This window comes from Paramisgurnus dabryanus, chromosome 22, assembly GCF_030506205.2.
Source record: "Paramisgurnus dabryanus chromosome 22, PD_genome_1.1, whole genome shotgun sequence".
Lineage (NCBI taxonomy): Eukaryota > Metazoa > Chordata > Actinopteri > Cypriniformes > Cobitidae > Paramisgurnus > Paramisgurnus dabryanus.
In genome coordinates this window covers 21,956,055-21,976,525 of record NC_133358.1, presented here as the reverse complement: position 1 = coordinate 21,976,525, position 20,471 = coordinate 21,956,055, and the positions used below count along the sequence as shown (strand labels likewise).

At 35.5% G+C, this 20,471-nt stretch overlaps 2 protein-coding genes across 2 annotated transcripts in view; both read left to right on the top strand.

The window, feature by feature from the left end:
* The window catches only part of pign (phosphatidylinositol glycan anchor biosynthesis, class N), a 277,518-nt gene that overhangs the window by 49,236 nt on the left and 207,811 nt on the right, over positions 1 to 20,471 (top strand). The window lies entirely within an intron of this gene.
* hnf4g (hepatocyte nuclear factor 4, gamma) lies at positions 204 to 15,421 on the top strand. Its single transcript, XM_065258255.2, has 10 exons — positions 204 to 363; positions 7,795 to 7,957; positions 8,287 to 8,381; positions 10,812 to 10,918; positions 11,425 to 11,580; positions 12,178 to 12,265; positions 12,371 to 12,523; positions 12,622 to 12,858; positions 13,153 to 13,260; positions 13,398 to 15,421. Exons 1-10 carry the CDS (start codon positions 336 to 338, stop codon positions 13,538 to 13,540), a joined length of 1,278 nt encoding a protein of 425 aa, XP_065114327.1. The 5' UTR covers positions 204 to 335; the 3' UTR covers positions 13,541 to 15,421.

Sequence of the window (20,471 nt, the reverse complement as noted above, 5' to 3'; positions counted from 1 at the left end):
ATATTAATAAACCCTCATATTTTTTGTTTCTTTGTAAGAAGGCTAAATTGTCCCCGTGCTTGCTATTAAATGTCCATGTGTCGTGAACGCGCAGGCAACGCGCTTTATTCTTCTGGTTTATTGGGGTTAGTTACTGTTTAACATCTCCACCCAACTTTCAGTTTGTTTAGTAAATCGATCTAATGAGAGTCTCCCCCGACACCACCAAATGTTTTAACCAAAGTGAGGCTTATGACATGTTAAACACTTCATGTGCTCATATGTGCTCTCTGTAGTAACACAAACGACTATTTTAGCATTGTTTTGACACATGAGTGTTGGGCTGTGCTGGATCAATGCAAATCGTTGCTGGACAGGGAGAAGGTAAGACCAAAATAGCTTTGAGTTGCGGTCATATTCATGGGTCATTTAAAGAAAATACCTATAAACCAAAAAATCCCTTTAAATACAGCATTTAAAGTTGGTTATAGCTTGTTCATAATGCATTGTGGAAAGGTTAAAAATAAATTGCTCCGCTTGAAAAACGAACACGACTTGTAGTCTCGTCTGTTGTAACTGTTATACTAATCTTTAACGAAAACATTTAAAAGGATATTATTTGAATCCATGTATTATTAAATTATTATTTTGAAAATCTAAATATTTTGTGTAGGGTCAAAGTAAGAAATAAAATTGCTATGTTTATTTCATTATAATAATTGGTAAAACATATATTTTCACAGCTATATTTGTATGTCCATTGGTGCATTTTATGCATTCAAATGTAAGAGCTTTATATATATATATTTTTATAATATATTTTTAATCAATTCAGATCAGTTGCTTACTTTTTATTATAAATGCATCACAATAAAAGTCTTTAACAGGTATATTTTACTTGGCATTTAATTTGTGTTTGACCTTGAAATAGTAACGTTTCAAACTTAAATAATGCAAGGGCATATTTGAATATTAAGTAAAGTACAGAAAACATCTCTCTGCCTTAAAACAATTGCACAAAACAGATGAGATGTAGATCGCCTCACCTTCAAAAATGTTATCACGTGAATGTTTTGAACACTTCCTCATTTAAAACATTGTTTGCTGGAGTGAAGTTAAAATGTAACCATCTGCTAGAGCTTACCGAATATAACAGAGATAAGCCCTTTGTTTTTCTTATATTTAACACTTAAAGTATTAGATATGTTGTTTTTCTGTTTTTGTTATGACATGTGTTTGCACAGCACTTGTACTGTTTGGCTTTCTGAAGTAAATTTGAGATATGGCGCCAGCTGACAATTGAAAATCCACACTCTTAAAAATAAAGCTGTCCAAAATGCCATAGAATGCCACAAAAACATTGGTTACTGTAAAAAACATTTGAGTAAAAGGCGATTTGTCTTACCTTTAAATGGTCTAAACCAGGGGTCTCCAACCTTTTTTTGAGCAAGGGCAACCACAATGGATAAAACAATCTGGAGGGCTACTTTTTTGATGTAGTCTACTCAAATACTTGTTGATAAGTTCATAATGTTAACATACATAAAAGAAACCAAGCTAATATAAAAAATGTAATAAATAAATATTAAAATATTGGGGCTATTAATAAAATGTGCTTTGGCGGTCAACTCACAGACTCCGGGCGGGCACCATGTTGGAGACCACTGGTCTAAACCCTATATTTCAGCCCAAACATAAAAATTCTTTAATTTATTCACTCTCACATTGTTTTATATCTATTACTTTCTTTCTTTCATAAGAGAAAATACAGAATATTAGCACTGACACACTCAGTCACCATTCACTGTCATTGTGTAAAAGATACTACATTCCTAAAAATAAAGGTGCTTTGCAATGCCATAGAAGAACTATTTTTGGCTGAATGGTTCCATAAAAACCTTTAACATTCGAAGAACTAAAAAAGGTTCTTTAGATTATAAAAAATACACTTTAGAAAAATTTTTTTAGGTTGCTATAAATTATAAAAATAATGTTGAATTTCTAATTTATAGCAACTCCTCACTAGTTAAGAAAGTTAAAATGAATTGTAAATTCAAGTTGATTAAACAAAAAAATTTAAGCAAAATATCTTTACAGTGTTTGAAAGAAATGGTTCTTTGAGGAACCAAAAAAGGTTCTTCTATGGCATTGCTGTGAAGTACCTTTTATGCATGTGTATGGTGTATGGTGACTTGCGCTGTCAGCTGGGTCTGTTAGCTGTCAGGTTTATACTTGGTGAATTATTCCTTTAAAGAAATTAAGATGGAACACAAAGTTTTAGCTATACTTGAGTTAAATATTTTAATCTTAACTTAGACCAGAGATAAATATTGACATGTTTTTCCCTTTGGGTTTTGCGCATTAATTCAGGTCTGTTATTGCAGCCATAAAAGTATAGTAAATTCTTAAGGATAAACATTTTACAGTGGCTATAAACTTATATAACTTAAAACATATTTAATAAGTCCTATAAAGTAGCCTAAATCACGCTTAAAATAACCTCACCATTGTTTTTTGTTAGCCAAAGGCATTGTCTCCAAATAGCAGCTTTATACTGCACCAACTCCTACCAACATTCCGATTTTCTACGATTTAATATTATTATAATGCTAGTAGTATTACTGTAGAAGATTTTCATTTTGGCTTAGAGAACAGGGCCTGCTGATTGGCCAGTCGCTCTTGATACACCAATAAATTCTGCTGTTCCTATCGGGAACAAATGGAAAATCTTGTTATCTCTGATAAGTATAGGATAAAGTGAAAGATAAGTTTTGTGCAAGGAGGTGAGGAGTCTTGTTCAAAGCTCCTCCCTTGTCTTAGAAGATGACAAATCAGCATTTCTATGAGATGGTCAACCTCAAGTTATACCTCGAGACACTGTCCCAGGACCACTCTAAGTAGAGATAGCAAGGCAGGAATGAAGTTTACAGCAGCTCCTCTTCCTAAATCCTTGTTGGACATGGATGTAGCCAATTACTGTGAGGGTTTGGACCCTACCTTTAGCACCCTGGGCTTTGAGAACGCAGAGGTGCTTTATTCTGGTGGTGAGTCCTGTGCGGGGCAAATGTGGAAATTTTTGTGTTAAGTAGATCAGGGATTGGTAATTCTGATTTAAATGTGTCATGATTTTGATCTTTTAATGTATTCATTTTATTTAATGTAGTGTACAATGCAAAAGTAAATCTGACTTGTGTTTGTTAAAGGGAGGGGTACCATTTCATGGTTGGTTTAATAGTTGTCTCTTAGTTTTTTTGGGGGGTGAGGGATGATTTTCACCTAGCAGAATCATTTACCTCTGAACTAAAAGAGATAATTGTTAGCTAACTCTTCTGAAAGATTCTCCATTCGGTTTAAAATTCAACATAGGGCTTCACAGAAATCCTGAGAATGGAGTCTCGGGATTAGAGATTTTCCATGGGTTAATAGGTGTGTTAAAGGGACACTCCACTTTTTTTTTGAAAATATGCTCATTTTCCAGCTCCTCTAGAGTTAAACATTACATTTTTACCGTTTTAGAATCCATTCAGCTGATCTCCGGGTCTGGCTGTACCACTTTTAGCATAGCTTAGCATAATCCATTGAATCTGATTAGACCATTAGCATCCCGCTAAAAAATAACCAAAGAGTTTCGATATTTTTCCTATTTAAAACTTGACTCTTCTGTAGTTACATCTTTTACTGACAAACGGAAAATTAAAATATTTTCTAGGCTGATATGGCTAGGAACTATACTCTCATATAGGCGTAATAATCAAGGACTTTGCTGCTGTAACATGGCTGCAGCAGGGGTACTGATATTACGCTCTGCCCGAAAATAGTCCCTTTGGTTATTTTCAATAGCAGGGGACTATTTTCAGGCGCTGAGTAATATCATTGAGCCTCCTGCAGCCATATGTTACGGCAGCAAAGTCTTTTATTATTACGCCAGAATGAAAATATAGTTCCTAGTCATATCTGCCTAGAAAATCGCAACTTTTAATTTTCCGTCGGTCTTAGTACACGATGTAACAACAGAAGAGTCAAGTTTTAAATAGGAAAATATTGAAACTCTTTGGTTATTTTTGAGCGGGATGCTAATGGTCTAATCAGATTCAATGGATTATGCTAAGCTATGGTACCAGAGATCGGCTGAATGGATTCCAAAATGGTAAAAATCAAATGTGTAACTCTATGGGAGCTGGAAAATGAGCATATTTTCAAAAAAAGTGGAATGTCCCTTTAAAGGAAAACACATACAAACAGCATTAAATATAATATATTGTAATTGTCATTAGCACAAAGGAACAAACATGCAATTATATTAGCACAACTATGAGTCATGAAAGATTGTCTAATAATGTTATACTGGATTAAGCAGTCAATGCCCCATTAAATTACACTTTTAAGGGGACAGAAATGTTTGGTTTTGGGTACAATGGCGAATCAGGAATCCAAATAGCTTCCAGTTTACACTGTAAAAAATAGTCAAAATATGTACCCAAGCTATCACTGGGGCAGTATCAATTAAAAAGTACAGATATGGTACTTATATGTATATTTAAAATACTAATAATCTCTTCTTCGTACAACTATATACCTCTTAGATACTAATATGAACTCTTTACGTGCACAATAATGCAACCGGGGTACATATTTTGACCATTTTGCAGGATTTAAACCTTGGGGACTTTGGGTAACTTGTGCAGAACCACTATGTCACCGCAATCCAATGACGTCCTAAGATGTGATTTATCCAGATCTGTTCTTCATTAACCTAAAGCTAAATTAAAATGCAGTGACTGCAGAGATTTGGTTATCTTTACAATCCTTTACAGTACATCTAAACGCAGAGATAGAGAAAGGTCATAAAGTAACTTTAATAGAAAACTATTTAAAGTGAAAGGCACAGTCTTAAGACATTGGTGGACAGCTAGACAAACACATAATGCATTTAAATGATACTTTTAATATAATGTTGGAAAAAATTGAAGGAATTGATTGGTTTTGACATTCAACTTAATTTCACACAGCTCGTTCTCCCTCAAAATTTTCTTTCATCTTCTGCTGTCTAGTGAGGCCCTTTGAATTTGGTGAAATTGTTTGCCAACCCACGTTCCATTGTTTCCATTTCATTTTAGGCAGTGCAGCACTAAATATTTCAAACTAAATACATAAAAACATGCTCTGCAGACAATTAGCCTAGGAAACTGACAGAATGCAATTGCCTCTGGGTGACCACACGTGCCCTCTGCGCTCATATTATGTTTTATTCCGAAACATGAAAGAATCACTTTGGGAATATGCTGAATCAGATGAGATTGCTTTCAACCCACATTAACATTTATCCACAAGATGTCGATCTCCATTGAGTACGTGTCTATGGGATAAAACAGAGGCTAATCCAAATTAAGTCCGTCCTACGACAGCGGGAGGTTCCAATCAGTCTCGACGCATAAAAGCCTAAAGTCCCCCACTGCATTTCTTTTGTTGAAATGTTATGATTTTGGATGCACAAAGGAATGATTGATTTTTCATCCTCGTCTATATGAACAGAAGGGTGCCGTTCTCTGAAGCATTAGTCGAGCTCTTTTCGAATGAGCATCCCTTTGTTCACCTATGCAGAACTCGTATTCATTCACCTCATTAGCTCTTCTGATTAGGAGTCTGTGTGAAAGGCCAAGTTTTGATGGACAGGTTGTGCCGGTGGTTCATAAGATTCACTAGCTTCTTTGTTTATTAGCCTAACTTTAATTCACGTACTGCAACAAAAGTACAACTTCTCTGCAGGTTCTGCCATAGAAGAATCACTTTTGGTTTCCAAAGAACCATTTCTGTCTTACCTTTTCATAATCTTTTTTATAACAGAAAGGGTCTTCTGATGTTAATGGTTCTTTATGGAACCATACAATCAAATATGTTTCTTCTATGGCATCGTGCAGCACCTTTATTTTGGTGGACTTTATCATATTGGATGTAAAATGAATTCTTCATTGATGGTTTAAATGCCAACAACGTAAACAAACAGATTTTGTGGACCAATGTTAAAGAGCAACTATCATCCAATTCACAATTGTACATATCCTTTGGTGTGTAAGTGTGTATTAGTACATGTTTATGATATGCAAAAGGTACAAACCCCAAAGTAAACGATGACGCGAGTTATGTCTCCAACGTAAATCTCTTTTCTTGGACTACAACAAACAGGGATTGTAGGCAACAGTTTACTTCCTGGGCCTGTTGACCTAGACAAGTCCGACATTATCATAATTCCTCCCGTTTCGGATTCAGCCTGTAAGTTAACTTCTGTTAGCATTGCATTGTGACCGAATCTTTCAAACATAGTAAGGAGCGTCACATTTCCGGCTGACGTCAGAGGCCAATCACAACGTACAGATTAGCTACAGGTCCTTGAATTCTTACTTGACTGCCAAATCTCTCAGTCTTCCCTCTTCTTTTGGAAATCGAAACATTTTTATTTCCCACAAGGTATTTGTTCCAGAGTTCAGTTAGTCGGTACCCTGCAAAAAATGATTTTCAAGAAAAAAATCTTAGTATTTTTGTCTTGTTTTTAGTAAAAATATATGAAAATTCTTAAATTAAGATGCTTTTTCTTGATGAGCAACACGACCCAAGAAAATAAGTCTAGTTTTTAGTCCAAAAATATCAAACTTAGTGATTTTGTGCATAAAACAAGCAAAAAAACTTGCCAATGAGGTAAGCACATTTTCTTTATTTTTTCTTGAATTTAGTGTTTAAGAAAAATTTTCAAGATTTTTTTGCTTACCACATTGGCAGATTTTTTTGTTTGTTACACTGCAAAAAATTATTGTCAAGAAAAAGTTTTCTTAGTATTTTTGTCTTGTTTTCATAGTTTTTAGAGGAAAACTATAAAATTTAAGTGATTTTGTGCATAAAACAAGCAAAAATCTGCCAATGGGATAAGCAAAAAATCTTGAAAATTTTTCTTAAAAACCAAATTCAAGAAAAATTCAAGAAAAATTTGCTTACCCCATTGGCAGATTTTTTTGCTTGTTTTATGCACAAAATCACTTAAATTTGATATTTTTGGTCTAATTTTCTTGGGTCGTTTTGCTCATCAAGGAAAAGCATCTTAATTTAAGAATTTTTAGATATTTTTACTAAAAACAAGACAAAAATACTAAGAAAATGTTTTCTTGAAAATCATAAACAAGCACCGAAAACCAAGCACAGACCAGAAGTTAACTTCAGGCTAAATGCGTTAGCCCGGCAAGTGTAAAAATATGTCAAAATAAGTGCAAAATAAATACTAAGCGAATTTTGGTGCAAACTGTTCAATACTTGGTTGAGGCTAACCAAACTCTCAACTTCATTTGCATTACATTTACATTTAAGCATTTGGCAGGCACTTTTATCCAAAACTACTTGTAGTGCATTGCAAGGTGTACAATTTCTATCAGCATGTGTGTTCCTGGGACAGCAGACGACTCTGGGCTGGATTACGCGCCAAGTCATCAGCTCCGGTGTGGATCCGGTCCGGAGTCGTCTTCTGTCCCATTACCTTTTGCACTGCAAATGTAATGCCATACCACTGAACTACTCCAGTGTTGTGTAAATAACCTTAAAAATTGCATATCATATATGTATAAATAATAAACAGTTCAAGTATTGCATCTTCCCATGATGTCTTGGATTTTAAATCAAAGTTAGAAGCGTTCTGGCTCTGAGATTCAAGGCACCCATCCATCCGTCCTGATTAAAGTGTTGCAGCAATTCAGAAACCACCAAAGTGTTCAGATGGCAATAACATTGTGTGTGATGAGCCCCATCCCTAAATATCACTTCTGTTGTCCACAGAAAGCATGCCGACAGAGCCCAGTCAAGGAGAAACTGGCGTGAGCTCCAACTGCGCAATCTGTGGCGACAAAGCTACAGGTAAACATTACGGTGCTTCCAGCTGCGACGGCTGCAAAGGCTTCTTCCGCAGGAGCATCAGGAAGAGCCACGTGTACTCATGCAGGTACCTTATACACCCGTACGACTAATTTAACAGTGTATTGCAAACCATTTTGATGCAAATGCATTGACAAATAATTGTCACCAAACTCACCAAGACATATATAATGTATATAAATGAGCTTACTCAGTCAATATTAAAGATACCAAGGTTTTTTTTATATATATATATATATATATATATATATGTGTGTGTGTGTGTGTGTGTAAATCACAAAAATGGCTTTTGAATGGATTTTCACAGAGTTGCTCACGTGCAAATAGAGTGTGTGTAAACCTGATGTTTACAGAGCTTTGCTCCTCTGAGATCATGATTTTTGACCTCTCGGCCAGGTTCAATCGTCAGTGTGTTGTTGATAAAGATAAGAGGAACCAGTGCCGGTTTTGCAGGCTTCACAAATGTTTTCGAGCTGGAATGAAGAAAGAAGGTAAATATGCTACCTGTATATATTTTTCAAATCCTTGTATTTCTCACAGTCGTGAGGAGAGAGGTAATGGACTAACAAGGAAGAGGGAACTCTAGAGAGAAAAATGGATGATGCCATAAAAGCTGTCCTGATAACACAAGGATGTTTGGTTTATTGGATGTATAACCTTGGCTTACACTTTTATGACAGCCGATCATGTGCTCTCAATCTCGCTTTCCGTGCGTACAGGTTGTTCAAGACTGCGCTCAGTTAAAGTTTTACCCATTGTTTTGGCAAGTTTAGAAGTGTGAGGAAAGGTGATTCACAAGTCACATATTATTTTTCTGTGATCGCCCATTTGCACACCATTATTTCCTGTCCTGTCGAAAGCACAGTAAAACAGTAAAAAATCTTTTAAAAGAAAACACAAACATTTTTGTATGGATGTTAGTGGTGTCCTTTGCCATACCTCACTCCAAAAAAAATGACTTTCTTACTTACACTGCAAAAAAGTATTTTTAAGAAAAAAAATTAGTAGTATTTTTGTCTAGTTTTCAGTAAAAATATATAAAAATTCTTAAATTAAGATGCTTTTTCTTGATGAGCAAAACAACCCAAGAAAATAAGTCTAGTTTTTAGACCAAAAATATCAAATTTAAGTGATTTTCTGCATAAAACAAGCAAAAAAATCTGCCAATGGGGTAAGCAAAAAAATCTTGAAAATTTTTCTTAAACACTAAATTCAAGAACAATTCAAGAAAAAGTTGCTTAGCCCATTGGCAGATGTTTTATTTTTTAGCTTGTTTTATGCAGAAAATCACTTAAATTTGATATTTTTGGTCTAAAAACTAGACTTATTTTCTTGGGTCGTTTTGGTTATCAAGAAAAAGCATCTTAATTTAAGAATTTTTTGATATTTTTACTGAAAACAAGACAAAAATACTAAGATTTTTTTTTCTTGAAAATCTTTTTTTTTTTCACTGCAAAAATTCTTAGTATTTTTAAAAATATCTAAAAATATCTAAAAATTCTTAAATTAGGATGCTTTTTCTTGATGAACAAAACGACCAAAGAAAATAAGTCTAGTTTTTAGACCAAAAATATCAAATTTAAGTGATTTTGTGCATAAAACAAGCAAAAAAATCTGCCAATGGGGTAAGAAATTTTTTCTTGAATTTAGTGTTTAAGAAAAATGTTAAAGATTTTTTTTGCTTACCCCATGAGCAGATTTTTTTGCTTGTTTTATTCACAAAATCACTTAAATTGGATATTTTTGGTATAAACTAGACTTATTATCAAAAATAATAAGAATTTTTTTCTTGAAAACCATTTTTGCGGTGTTTGCAGTGTAGTATTTTTGTTGTTTTCAGTAAAAATATCTAAAAATTCTTAAATTAAGATGTGTTTTTTTGATGAGCAAAATTACTTAGGAAAATAAGTAAAAAAAAAAAAAAACAAGCAAAAAATCTGCAAATGGACTAAGAGAATTTTCTTGAATTAAGTGAAAAAGTTAACTTATTTTAGGAAAAATTTCTTCTTTTTTTGTCAGATTTTTTTTTGCTTCTTTTAAGCACAAATTTACTTAAAATATATTTTGTTTGTCTAAAAACTAGACTTATTTTAGGTAATTTTGCTCATTAAAAAAATACATCTTAATTTAAGAATTTTTAGATATTTTTATTGAAAAGAAGACAAAAATACTAAGTAAGAAAGTCTTTTTTTTGCAGTGCTGTATCATTTAAAACTTATCCAACTAAAAACTGCATTGGTAACACTACACTGGTTGTATTTAATGCATTAGCTAACCCAAACTATACTTTTAACAGCATGTACACTGTAAAAAAAACTTTGCTGCCTTAAAATTTTTTGTTGAATCAACTCAGATTTACAAGTCATGTCAACAAAAATTAGTTGTCACAACTTAAAAAATATAGTTGAGAAAAGTCAACTTAAATTTATAAGTTATAACAACTCACCTGTAGTTATAACAACTCATCTCTAGTCAAGATAAATAATAGTAAGCTGAAATGACTTGTAAATTCGAGTTGATTAAACAAAAAATTTAAGGCAGCAAAGTATTTTTTACAGTGTATTAATCTAGATTTATGTTTTAATTTACTAATACATTTATAAAATTTGTAACTGTTAACATGAGTTAATACACTGTGAACTATCACCAACAACTGTATTGGCATTAACTAACATACCTAAGGATTAATAAATAGCCTACTGATAAACGGAATTGCTCATTGTTAGTTTATGTTAGCTAATGCATTTACTAATGTTAACAAATACAACCTTATTGTAAAGTTCTGCCAATAAAATCCCATTTCTTGGAATTGTGTGAGCTGGAAATATGTTTGAGAAACACACCCATCGTCTTAGTCAATCAGTAATGACCCCTAAGTGTTAGTAGCTCACTAATCAGCAAAACTGTGTTGTATTTTCCAGCCGTTCAGAATGAGCGCGACCGTATCAGCTCCAGGAGGAACATGCAGGAGTCACATGACCTGCCACCAATCACGGCCCTCGCTCATGCTGAATCTCTCTCACAGCAGGTACACCGTCCTATCAAGGTTAACACGACACCTGCAGACATACACTTATACAAAATGAAAAAGAAAGAATATATGCCGGAAAGAAAATTAAGAAAAGCGCCTTTAATTACAACGTCTATAGCTTTCAAGAAATAAATCATTGGTGTGATTGTCAATTAAAGGAGTAAAGTTTTAATGCATTCTGTTGTAGATAAACAGGCACCAAAGACAAACATTAACCAGCAGAGGAGTTGATTAAAGAAATAAGGAAGGAAGAAAGAAACACAGGTTTCATTGATGAAGTTTGCACTGCTCCAAATATGTTCTGCTCGGAAGTTAATAATGACAATAGACAGATAACAAGAGTCATTTGCATGAACGTCAGGCACCTCTGAGCATCAGTCATTGCCATCAACGTTTCTAATTATCTGCCTGAGTACCTATGTGAATTTCCTCGGAGAGACCCAACAGCCTGTGCAAAAAAACATTTTAGACGCCGTAACGTCAGTTCTCGTGTTTCCTAACAGATCAACGTCGCCAGTCCGGTGGGCCCTGCAGATGTCTCAGAGAAAAAATCGGCGACTGTCGCTGATGTCTGTGAGTCGATGAAGCAGCAGCTGCTCGTTCTGGTAGAATGGGCTAAATACATCCCGGCTTTCGGTGAATTGCCCCTTGATGACCAGGTAATGGCCGCTGGAAAGCAACACTGGTTGTGGTAATTGGGGAGGCTCTTGGGTTAAATTGCAGGGACGTTTACTGAAGCTCAATATTTGCTATTCACATGCTTGATCTACAGTAGTTTAACCCTGTATTCACTATGCTCTTTATAGCTCTGTTTTGCACATGATAAAAAAACTAAAATTGTTTACGTAGAAATAAAAATTCTTTGTGATCCTGCCTGTGAAAACCCAACTTTATTTGTTTGTGATTTACATAGAATCATCCAACAAAATGTAAATAACATTTTGTGAAAATATAACCTTGATATCTTTAATATTGACTGAGAAAGATTTTCAGAATGTCTGGTTGAACTTTAACTTCATACCGGGCACTTCATATCATTTTTGCATTGCATGTTAATGTTTTCGCAGAGATTTTTTAACAAATAGTGAAAACCTCAGTTTATAAAAATACCTGTTTACGTGTGAACTAGGCCTTAGTCAAAATCCTTTTGCGTGAACCAATACTGTACAAAATTTGACCAAGAAATTAATTTTATTTTATATGAAATATTAAATGAAATATCTCTTCAACGCAAAAACTCGCTTGCATTTTTCCAGGTTAGTTTATTGCGAGCACACGCTGGTGAGCACCTTTTGCTCGGGGTTGCCAAGAGGTCAATGTCATACAAAGACATCTTGCTTCTAGGTAACTCTTAATACAAAATATCACATATTTAATTTTAAACATTACTACATATAGATTAAACATATATACAGGGTGTTCATGTTTTATTCCTCATTCCCTATTCAGGTAACGGATGCATCATCCATCGAAACTCCCACGAGCCGGAGATAGGTCGGGTGGCTAACCGTGTCTTGGATGAACTGGTGTTACCCTTTCAGGACATCCAAATAGACGACAATGAATATGCAGCTTTGAAGGCTATTGTGTTCTTTGACCCTGGTATATGCTAATACTGGATATACCCCAATCTTTCACATCTACTATGTATGCTAAAAACCCAGATGTAAATGTACTCTCTTTGTATTTTTAACCTCTAGATGCCAAAAGCCTAAGAGACCCTTCTAAGATCAAGGCGATGCGGTATCAGGTTCAAATGAGTTTGGAAGACTACATAAATGACCGTCAGTATGACTCGCGCGGGCGATTCGGAGAGCTTTTGCTTCTTCTTCCTACCCTGCAGAGCATTACTTGGCAGATGATTGAGCAGCTACAGTTTATCAAGCTGTTTGGCATGGCCAAGATAGATAACCTGCTGCAGGAGATGCTTCTCGGAGGTAAGAATTTTTTTGAAAATGGATGGAGCAATGCCTAGGAAGCAAACAAGATGTTTGATAGTGAGATTTGAGTGGGCAAACACCATTTACATTGTACTGAAACTCAATTATTTGTGAATGGTGCAAGCAACATCAAGATTATGGGTTCGATTCCCAAGGGACGCACATACTGATAAAATGCATTTCTTGAAGTCCCATTGGGTCATGCATAAATGTAAATGTGTGCCGTGATGTGGGGACATTTTTAAAGTTAGCAAACAGTATTAATTTACTCGTTTGTTTATGGTTGTACAGGTCTGACCACTGAACAGCCTCACTTACATCACAACGGTCACCCGCAGGTACCAATAACAGGGCAGACCATAGTCATTAGCTCAATACCTGGACATTCACAGCAGATAGGTAAGACACAAATCATTTATCTATTCATAAAAAATAAAATGTTTAAACACCAGGTGTCTTATATTAGCGTTAGTGTTTTCTTTTTGAACAAGCTATCAATAATGAGACTTATTGTATGTTTTGTATATTAAACCCAGTTTCTTTAGCATCTCCAGAGACCCCCATTCCTTCCCCTACTTCAGTACAGATTCAAGAGGTCTACAAGACTCCCGGCAGCCCAGCTCTTCTGCTTCCACCACAGCCCATGTCAAACAGACCATCTCCTGAGCCTCCACTATAAGGCTCCACCGACCTCATTCTCTTTCGTGCAGGTGCATTAGAGCCCTGTGTGTTTGTATATGTGTAAATTATGTGAGCAAACTTTGACCCTTCCTTGCCTCCTGTGTGAACATATTTATCCGAGTGAAAGGGAACTTCTGCTACCATGGTCCACTGAAACAAAAAAATTGAAGACCACCAAATGAAAATTGTGAAAATAAGTCCCTGTAAAGACAATCTTGAAAATGTTTTTAAACACATTATAAATGTTTAAAATGTATTGCTAAAACATGCCACAAAGACTGTAAACTATGTAGTACTGAATTGCAGAGTTAGATTATTTTTGCCTTTATTGATAGACAGTAGTTTTGGGAGACAACAGGAAAGTGGAGGGTGGAGAGAGGGTAATGGGATCGGCAAAGGACTCGGGTCGCTGGAAGTGCGTTTGCACCATATGTCGGAGCGCTGCCCACTACACCATCGGCTCCGACAGTTTTGACCATTTCTGAGTTCAGGATTTTTTTAGGTGGGCCTTCAACGGTGGCGCGATGATGCACTTGAGCCACCACACATGGCCCCGCCCTTAACACAATCGAGATCATTCATTCAGGTTTTAGCAGTAATTGAGAATTGAGAGAGACGGCAGCTTTCCTGCAAGTGGGCGTGGTCTTAGTGCCGACAGCGGTCACGCCCCCAGCGTTTGAGAGCAGAGAATCCTGTGTATCTTTCCAAGATTTTAATAACTTATTTTATTTACTTGCTGTTTCCTCCATCATTTAAATTTGGTTGGGGGGTTATTTTTGCTAATTTTTCCGTGGCATTCTCATGGATCTCCGCATTTTTCCGTGGCCCTACCACAGACTTTCTTTTCTGTGGCATTCTCATGGATTGGTTACTCAACTGTTTTGTCCTTTTTTCTTACCATTGTCACTTCGATTTAGAGTTAGATTTACATAAACTGACATCCTTACCCAAACCCAACTCTAACCCCAGGCGACAATTGTTTAACTCTTTCGCCGCCATTGACGAGATATCTCGTCAATCAAGAGAAAACGCTTCCCTATAACAAGCGGCTGCATGTCCGTGTCTGTTTTAAAGATCGCTCTAAATGGGATCTCTATGAAAAGTCCGTCACAAAAATGGAATATCTCTGCTTTTTGCTCAAAATGTGGTGTTTTTGCAGAAACCTACCCATATTCAAAAGCTGATTACAAAAGAACTACTGAAGGTAGGATGAAAGTTTTTTTTTTTTTGAAAGCAGAGGGTCTGTTCTTTCATTTGATATATTGTATGTTTATATATTTAAAGAAGAACATTTTCTGGAAGGCATTACACTTTTGTGAAAATCATGAAAAACGCTGGCGCTGGCTGGCAACTTTTTTTAAAAACGCTGGCGGCGAAAGAGTTTAAGTTCAGATAATAACAAAGAAAAAATTAGAAAAAATAGTATAAACCAATACTTAAAGTGACATACTAACGCAAACACCAAATCTAACCCTAAACCGAAGCGACAATGGTTTGAAAATAGGAAAAAGCAGTTGAGTTACCAATCCATGAGAATGCCACGGAAAAATTAGCAAAACATCTGTGACTATCCCATGGCACTTTGTGAGATCATGTTGCATTTTTCTGTGGTGTCACATACTGAGAATACATTTAATATGTGACTTTACAGGGACTTAATTTATTGTTTTGAAAGATATTCGCGTTTTTTATATGGGCATAGGTATGGTTTCTCTTTTATTAACCCAGCGCTGGTAAACTAGTGATTGTGGATATTATTTGTTTATTAACATCAAATTATTTTCAGTTACAAAAATGTTTTTTGTCAAAAATTTAATTTATTAACAAAATTATAGTATAGGCTATGTAAGAAATGTTAAGTTTTGCTTGAAAGTGACTACAATAAATAAACCCTTTATTCGTCTAAATTGTTTTGTATAATTTATGCATTCATTTACATGTTTAATAAAAGGGTTATAGTTAATGTAGTGATACTGTTGACTGAGGACAAACGTTAAGCCAGTCTTAGTTTTGTGTGTAATAGCCAGGCATCTTACAGTTAAATAATGAGGCTGAGACTACAGTTCAATAATTAATTTGAGAATTAACCATGGTTTCAGCACAAATAAAGCACAAAAATGAATCATCGTTTTGCTACAGTAATCATTTGTAGTAAAACAAATGTTAACCAAAACAACAAAAAATGCTTAAAGGTGCAATGTGGGACTTTTTAAAGAATCTCTTGAGAGAAATGCAATATAGTATACATAACTATATTATCAGTGGTGTATAAAGACCCTACTAAATGAACTTAGCATGAGCCTTTTTTATCTACGTAGTCCGTGTGTCCCCTTACATAGAAGTTGCCATCATGTTTCTACAGTAGCCCTAAATGCACAAACTGCTCTGAGAGCGTTTTGTTACTACGTTGTCTCAGACAATGACGTGTTTGTCCTGTGACGGCTACAGTAGCTTCGCTATGTGATTCAACAAAGAGAAGTGAGTGGACTGAGCCGTTGGTTGCAATTCACAATCTCACTGTTAAATGGCATACTGCACCTGTATGCACTTTTACTGTAATAAAACCATGGTTTTTTTTCGTAAGAGATTGACATTCTGTAAATTGTGCCAAATTAGTAAACTACATTTTAACATAATATTAAAACATGTTTTGGTGCAATGTTTTGTAGATTTTAAGCAATGTGCAACTTCCAAGAAAGTTTTATATTTAATACACAATGCTTTTGAAATAATACTTTTTTTAACAACGGACTGTTTTTTCATACACCGAATACTAAAATGTCACAAACATTCAAATCAGAAGGTCAGACATATCCTGGCAAATGTCAATGGATCCTGTATGCTAAGGGCAACTGTTTCATTCAACACAAGAGAAAAATGTCAGTTGGGTCATAATTTTATATGGCCCAGTTTACAACTTTTATCAGAAGTCCTATACAGATCCCTATACAGGGAACATGCTGTATACATTTACCTAACCAAAATAATCTGAATAAGAATGGTGAAAGGTGTGCTCTGACCACACATCACATCAGACTATTTTCCTCATCTTATCAAAAGTATTTCACGCAGGTGTCAGTATTCATGGCAAGCCGTAATAAGTTTTGGAGTGTGGCCTGTTTGAATGCTTTTTCAGAAAGCAATCTGATATCACCGGGTGTAAGTGCACGATACCCAGGGGCCGGATGAGTCGGATGATGTTGTCAATAGTAGCTGTCTATTATGCAGCGGGAAGGGTTCGAGGAAGTGGAAACAGAGGCAGAGCAAGGTAAAATAAACATTGCAAACCCTCCAATCAACTCAGTAATGGAGTGGCAGCTTGCTCGGGGTTAAACGGCAAAGCTTGACGGGAGAAAGCTGAGCATCCAGTGATGCTTAATGAACAACCGCACAAGACTGAACGCACTTATTTGTATACAAAACATTATCTTGGCATTCAAAGCACACATCTCATCTGAGGCGTTCGGCTTTGTGTGACTGTGTGGTATTAGGCCTCGGTAAGCCTCTGAGCTATGTGGAGTGGAGGGAATAAGCGTATCTGTTCTTCACCTGTGGTAAAGGAAACTCTTGCACACTGCACCTTGACATTCACGACGGAGAAGATGCTTAAAGTGATTGTAATCCACACAGCGGACAAGCTGAATAAGAAGATTTTTCCTGCGTCTTCTAGTGGAGAGGAGTCATTTGTTGGCATAATGACACTTTCGGAGAGACTGCTGTTGTTTAAGGAGTGCACTTTACATCTGTGCTTGGGCTTAGTAAAATATCAAGGTGTTAATCTGTTATGAAACAAATTTAGATGTGGGACAGGTTTGATACAATTTTATCATTTATGTTTTTCTTTATGTGATTATATTATAATAAACTGCAAACAGGTGCAACAATGCCGAAAAAGTAAAGATAAAGTAAAGTAAGAAAATAGTACAAATATTCACATTAATTTAAAGGCAAATAAATAGCAGTAGTAAATAATAATTGTAAAGGAAAACACCACCGTTTTCCAATATTTTACTATGTTTTTACCTCAACAAGATTAATTAATACATACATATCTTTATTCAATGCGTGCACTTAATCTTTGTACAGCGTGACGTGAATGGGTTAGCATTTAAAAGCTTCTGCTAAATGACTAGAAGTAAATTTAGCCTAGCCCAATTCATTCCTTAGGATCCAAACAGGGATGAATTTAAAAGCCACCAAACACTTCCTTGTTTTCCCTATTAAAAGACTGTTACATGAGTAGTTACACAATGTTGGCACAAAATAAACATGGCGATTTTTTTAAGCAAATAAAAATTGAGAACTATATTGTGTAGCAGAAGAGATCTTGCAGCATTTCGACATTGGGCGCAGTGACGGAAGTTTGAGCGAGAGGGGGAGCAGTCAGGAGTGATGATGTTACTGCACGCCGAGATCCAAGTGCTGCAAACTAAGTGCTCTTCCGCCATACAATATAGTTCTCATTTTATATCTGCTTAAAAAATCTTTTAATTTTGTGCCACCATATTTACTCATGTAACTACTCATGTAACAGTCTTTAAATAGGGAAAACATGGAAGTGTTTGGTGGCTTCTAAATTCATCCCTGTTTGGATCCTAAGGAATGAATGGGGCTAGGCTTAATACTAAAACACATTCACGACACGCTGTAGAAAGATTAAGTGCATACATTGAAAAAGATAGGTATGCATTAATTTGTCTAAGTTGAGGTAAGAACATAGTAAAATATTAATAATGGTGGTGTTTTCCTTTAAGGAACAAATGAATAAACTATAGCAGAAATTTTAACAGATCGACACATTTTCAATTAACATTCATGATTTTATGTCCTTTATGTCCTTAATAATAATATATAATTTTTATATATTAAATATAATAAAGCATAGTCTTTATCAGAATTGTGAATTATTCTTATTAATAGTAAAAAAAAATTATAAAAGCTGCAAATATTGTCTCGCCATCTTTGTTTAAAAAATAAAAATGCAGGTTAAATTAATATTTTTTTGTTTTTACGTAGTTCTTTAACTTCAGTGCTTATTTTTACGTGAGTGGAAGTCAAATGACGTCAAACATTGCCCGCGAAATCCGATAATTGACGGTTTTTAAGCTCTTTTAAAAAGAGACCGTGTTAACCCCTGATTTAATCTAACTGAATTTTGGTTACTTCATGTCTTTATAACAAAAAATTTACGGATTGCATCTTTCAGATGTGGTTCATTATATTTACCTTTAACACCGGAAGTGGTGAATAGATCGTGTGAAATATGTTAACCGCCAAAATGAAGGGATGGATAAAGTGACATCTGAGAAGATGATAAGGTTACTTCAGATGTGCTACTTCAACTTTTTTGGGAAATCTCCACGAACGGTGAGTTACAATTTTGTCGTTGCAATTATGATGTGCTCTCAGTATAGTGTTTTAAACTTTAGTTTTGATATTCGACTCTAGTTTGTAAGTGAAATTGATATAGTCTGTGGTATTATTCAGGTATTCATTTTATTTATATTTCTCTAGTGCTCTTCACAGTTTTGCATTGTTGCAAACCTGCTGTACAGAAGTCGAATTTTAGAACAAAACTTTTTTGAAATAGGCTTTAAAAAAAATAGATTTTGGCACACATGTCTACGTTATACATATACATAAACAAGAAATATGATGGATTTTCTGTACAGTGCACAGTGCAGTAGTCAGTCTGTGTTGCAGTACCACTCTACGTCACTAGGTGTCATAAGAGACTCGTTGTAAATACATCCACTAACTTGATTGTTCTCATTGTGTTGAATTGATAGTGAGGGTCTCCACAAATCTCCCTTGATCTTTTATTTTATAACATATGCAAACGCGGCTCAGAAATGCAGCTGCCTCCTAGCACAACCACTGACTCTTACCTTAAGTATTTCAGGATTGGTTATTTTACAAAGCATTTGTTGAGAGCATGTTCATTTATTTGTGCCATCAGGGAAATATTTTTTGATTAACTCTGCTCTCCAGTCAAATGAATGAATGGTGGTCTATTAGCGGCGGTGGGCTTTAATTCAGGCTAGGTTGACATCCCACCCTTTTCAGGATCAAGGTTCAGGCTGAGGAGAGAGAGAAAAAATCCCCCACACGCATATGCTCGGTAATGTAAGTACAGTTTAAATTAATGGCGTCTGTCAGGCGAGGGACCGGCTTGCCACTCAATGAGAGATTAAGGGTAAAGATTGCGGCCCATCATTTTTCAGCCGCAGATTTTTCCCATAATTCCTCGCCGTCCCCTGTAGATCAACAGAATGTTTCGCTGAAAGCATGCAAAGGTGTCGAAACCCCGTGGCTCTGACCATTCAAGATAGACATTCACATCTCATTCCGGTCCTTTTGAATGATGCCTACCTTTTTTCATCTTCTGCATGTCTTACCTGATTAAACCTCAGTATTGCTTTGGAAAAGGAAATGGCGAAGCCGTTTAAGAAAGCCTGAAATCCCGGTCTCTCTCATCGGAGCAGCACCTTCCCTTTGAGGACATAAATGTAGGTCTCTATGTAAGAATGACCGACTGTTCCCCGGCCTCCTCTGACACTTTGCGTTTTTGCATTATGTCCAGGCAGCACAGCAGAAAATGCTCGTGAAATGTATTCAATTCAAATCAAATTGATGTAGCACAGAGTAATCTCTCTCTATTAGATGTGTCACTTTTGGCAATTGTTCCCTAATATCCTTTACTGTGACTATATGAGATTAGCGCTCTCCATGCAGCCAGAGTTTTCGTGCCTTACTGAATTATTCACCGAGGCGTAACCTTCAGTTATCAGGTTAGAAAGACCTTGATTATAACAGGAAGTCATGTGTAGAAAATCACTCTTTCAAGTGTTTCAGTCCTTTCGGAAATTTGAATAATTATGAAATGTACACACAAATAGAAATACAAAATAATTAATTATGCAGCAACA

Coding starts and splice junctions, on each gene's coding strand:
- hnf4g (XM_065258255.2), top strand. CDS start 336: ATGCAAATCGTTGCTGGACAGGGAGAAG. Junction 8,382..10,811: donor AGCTGGAATGAAGAAAGAAG/GTAAATATGCTA, acceptor TGTATTTTCCAG/CCGTTCAGAATGAGCGCGAC. Junction 12,859..13,152: donor GCAGGAGATGCTTCTCGGAG/GTAAGAATTTTT, acceptor ATGGTTGTACAG/GTCTGACCACTGAACAGCCT.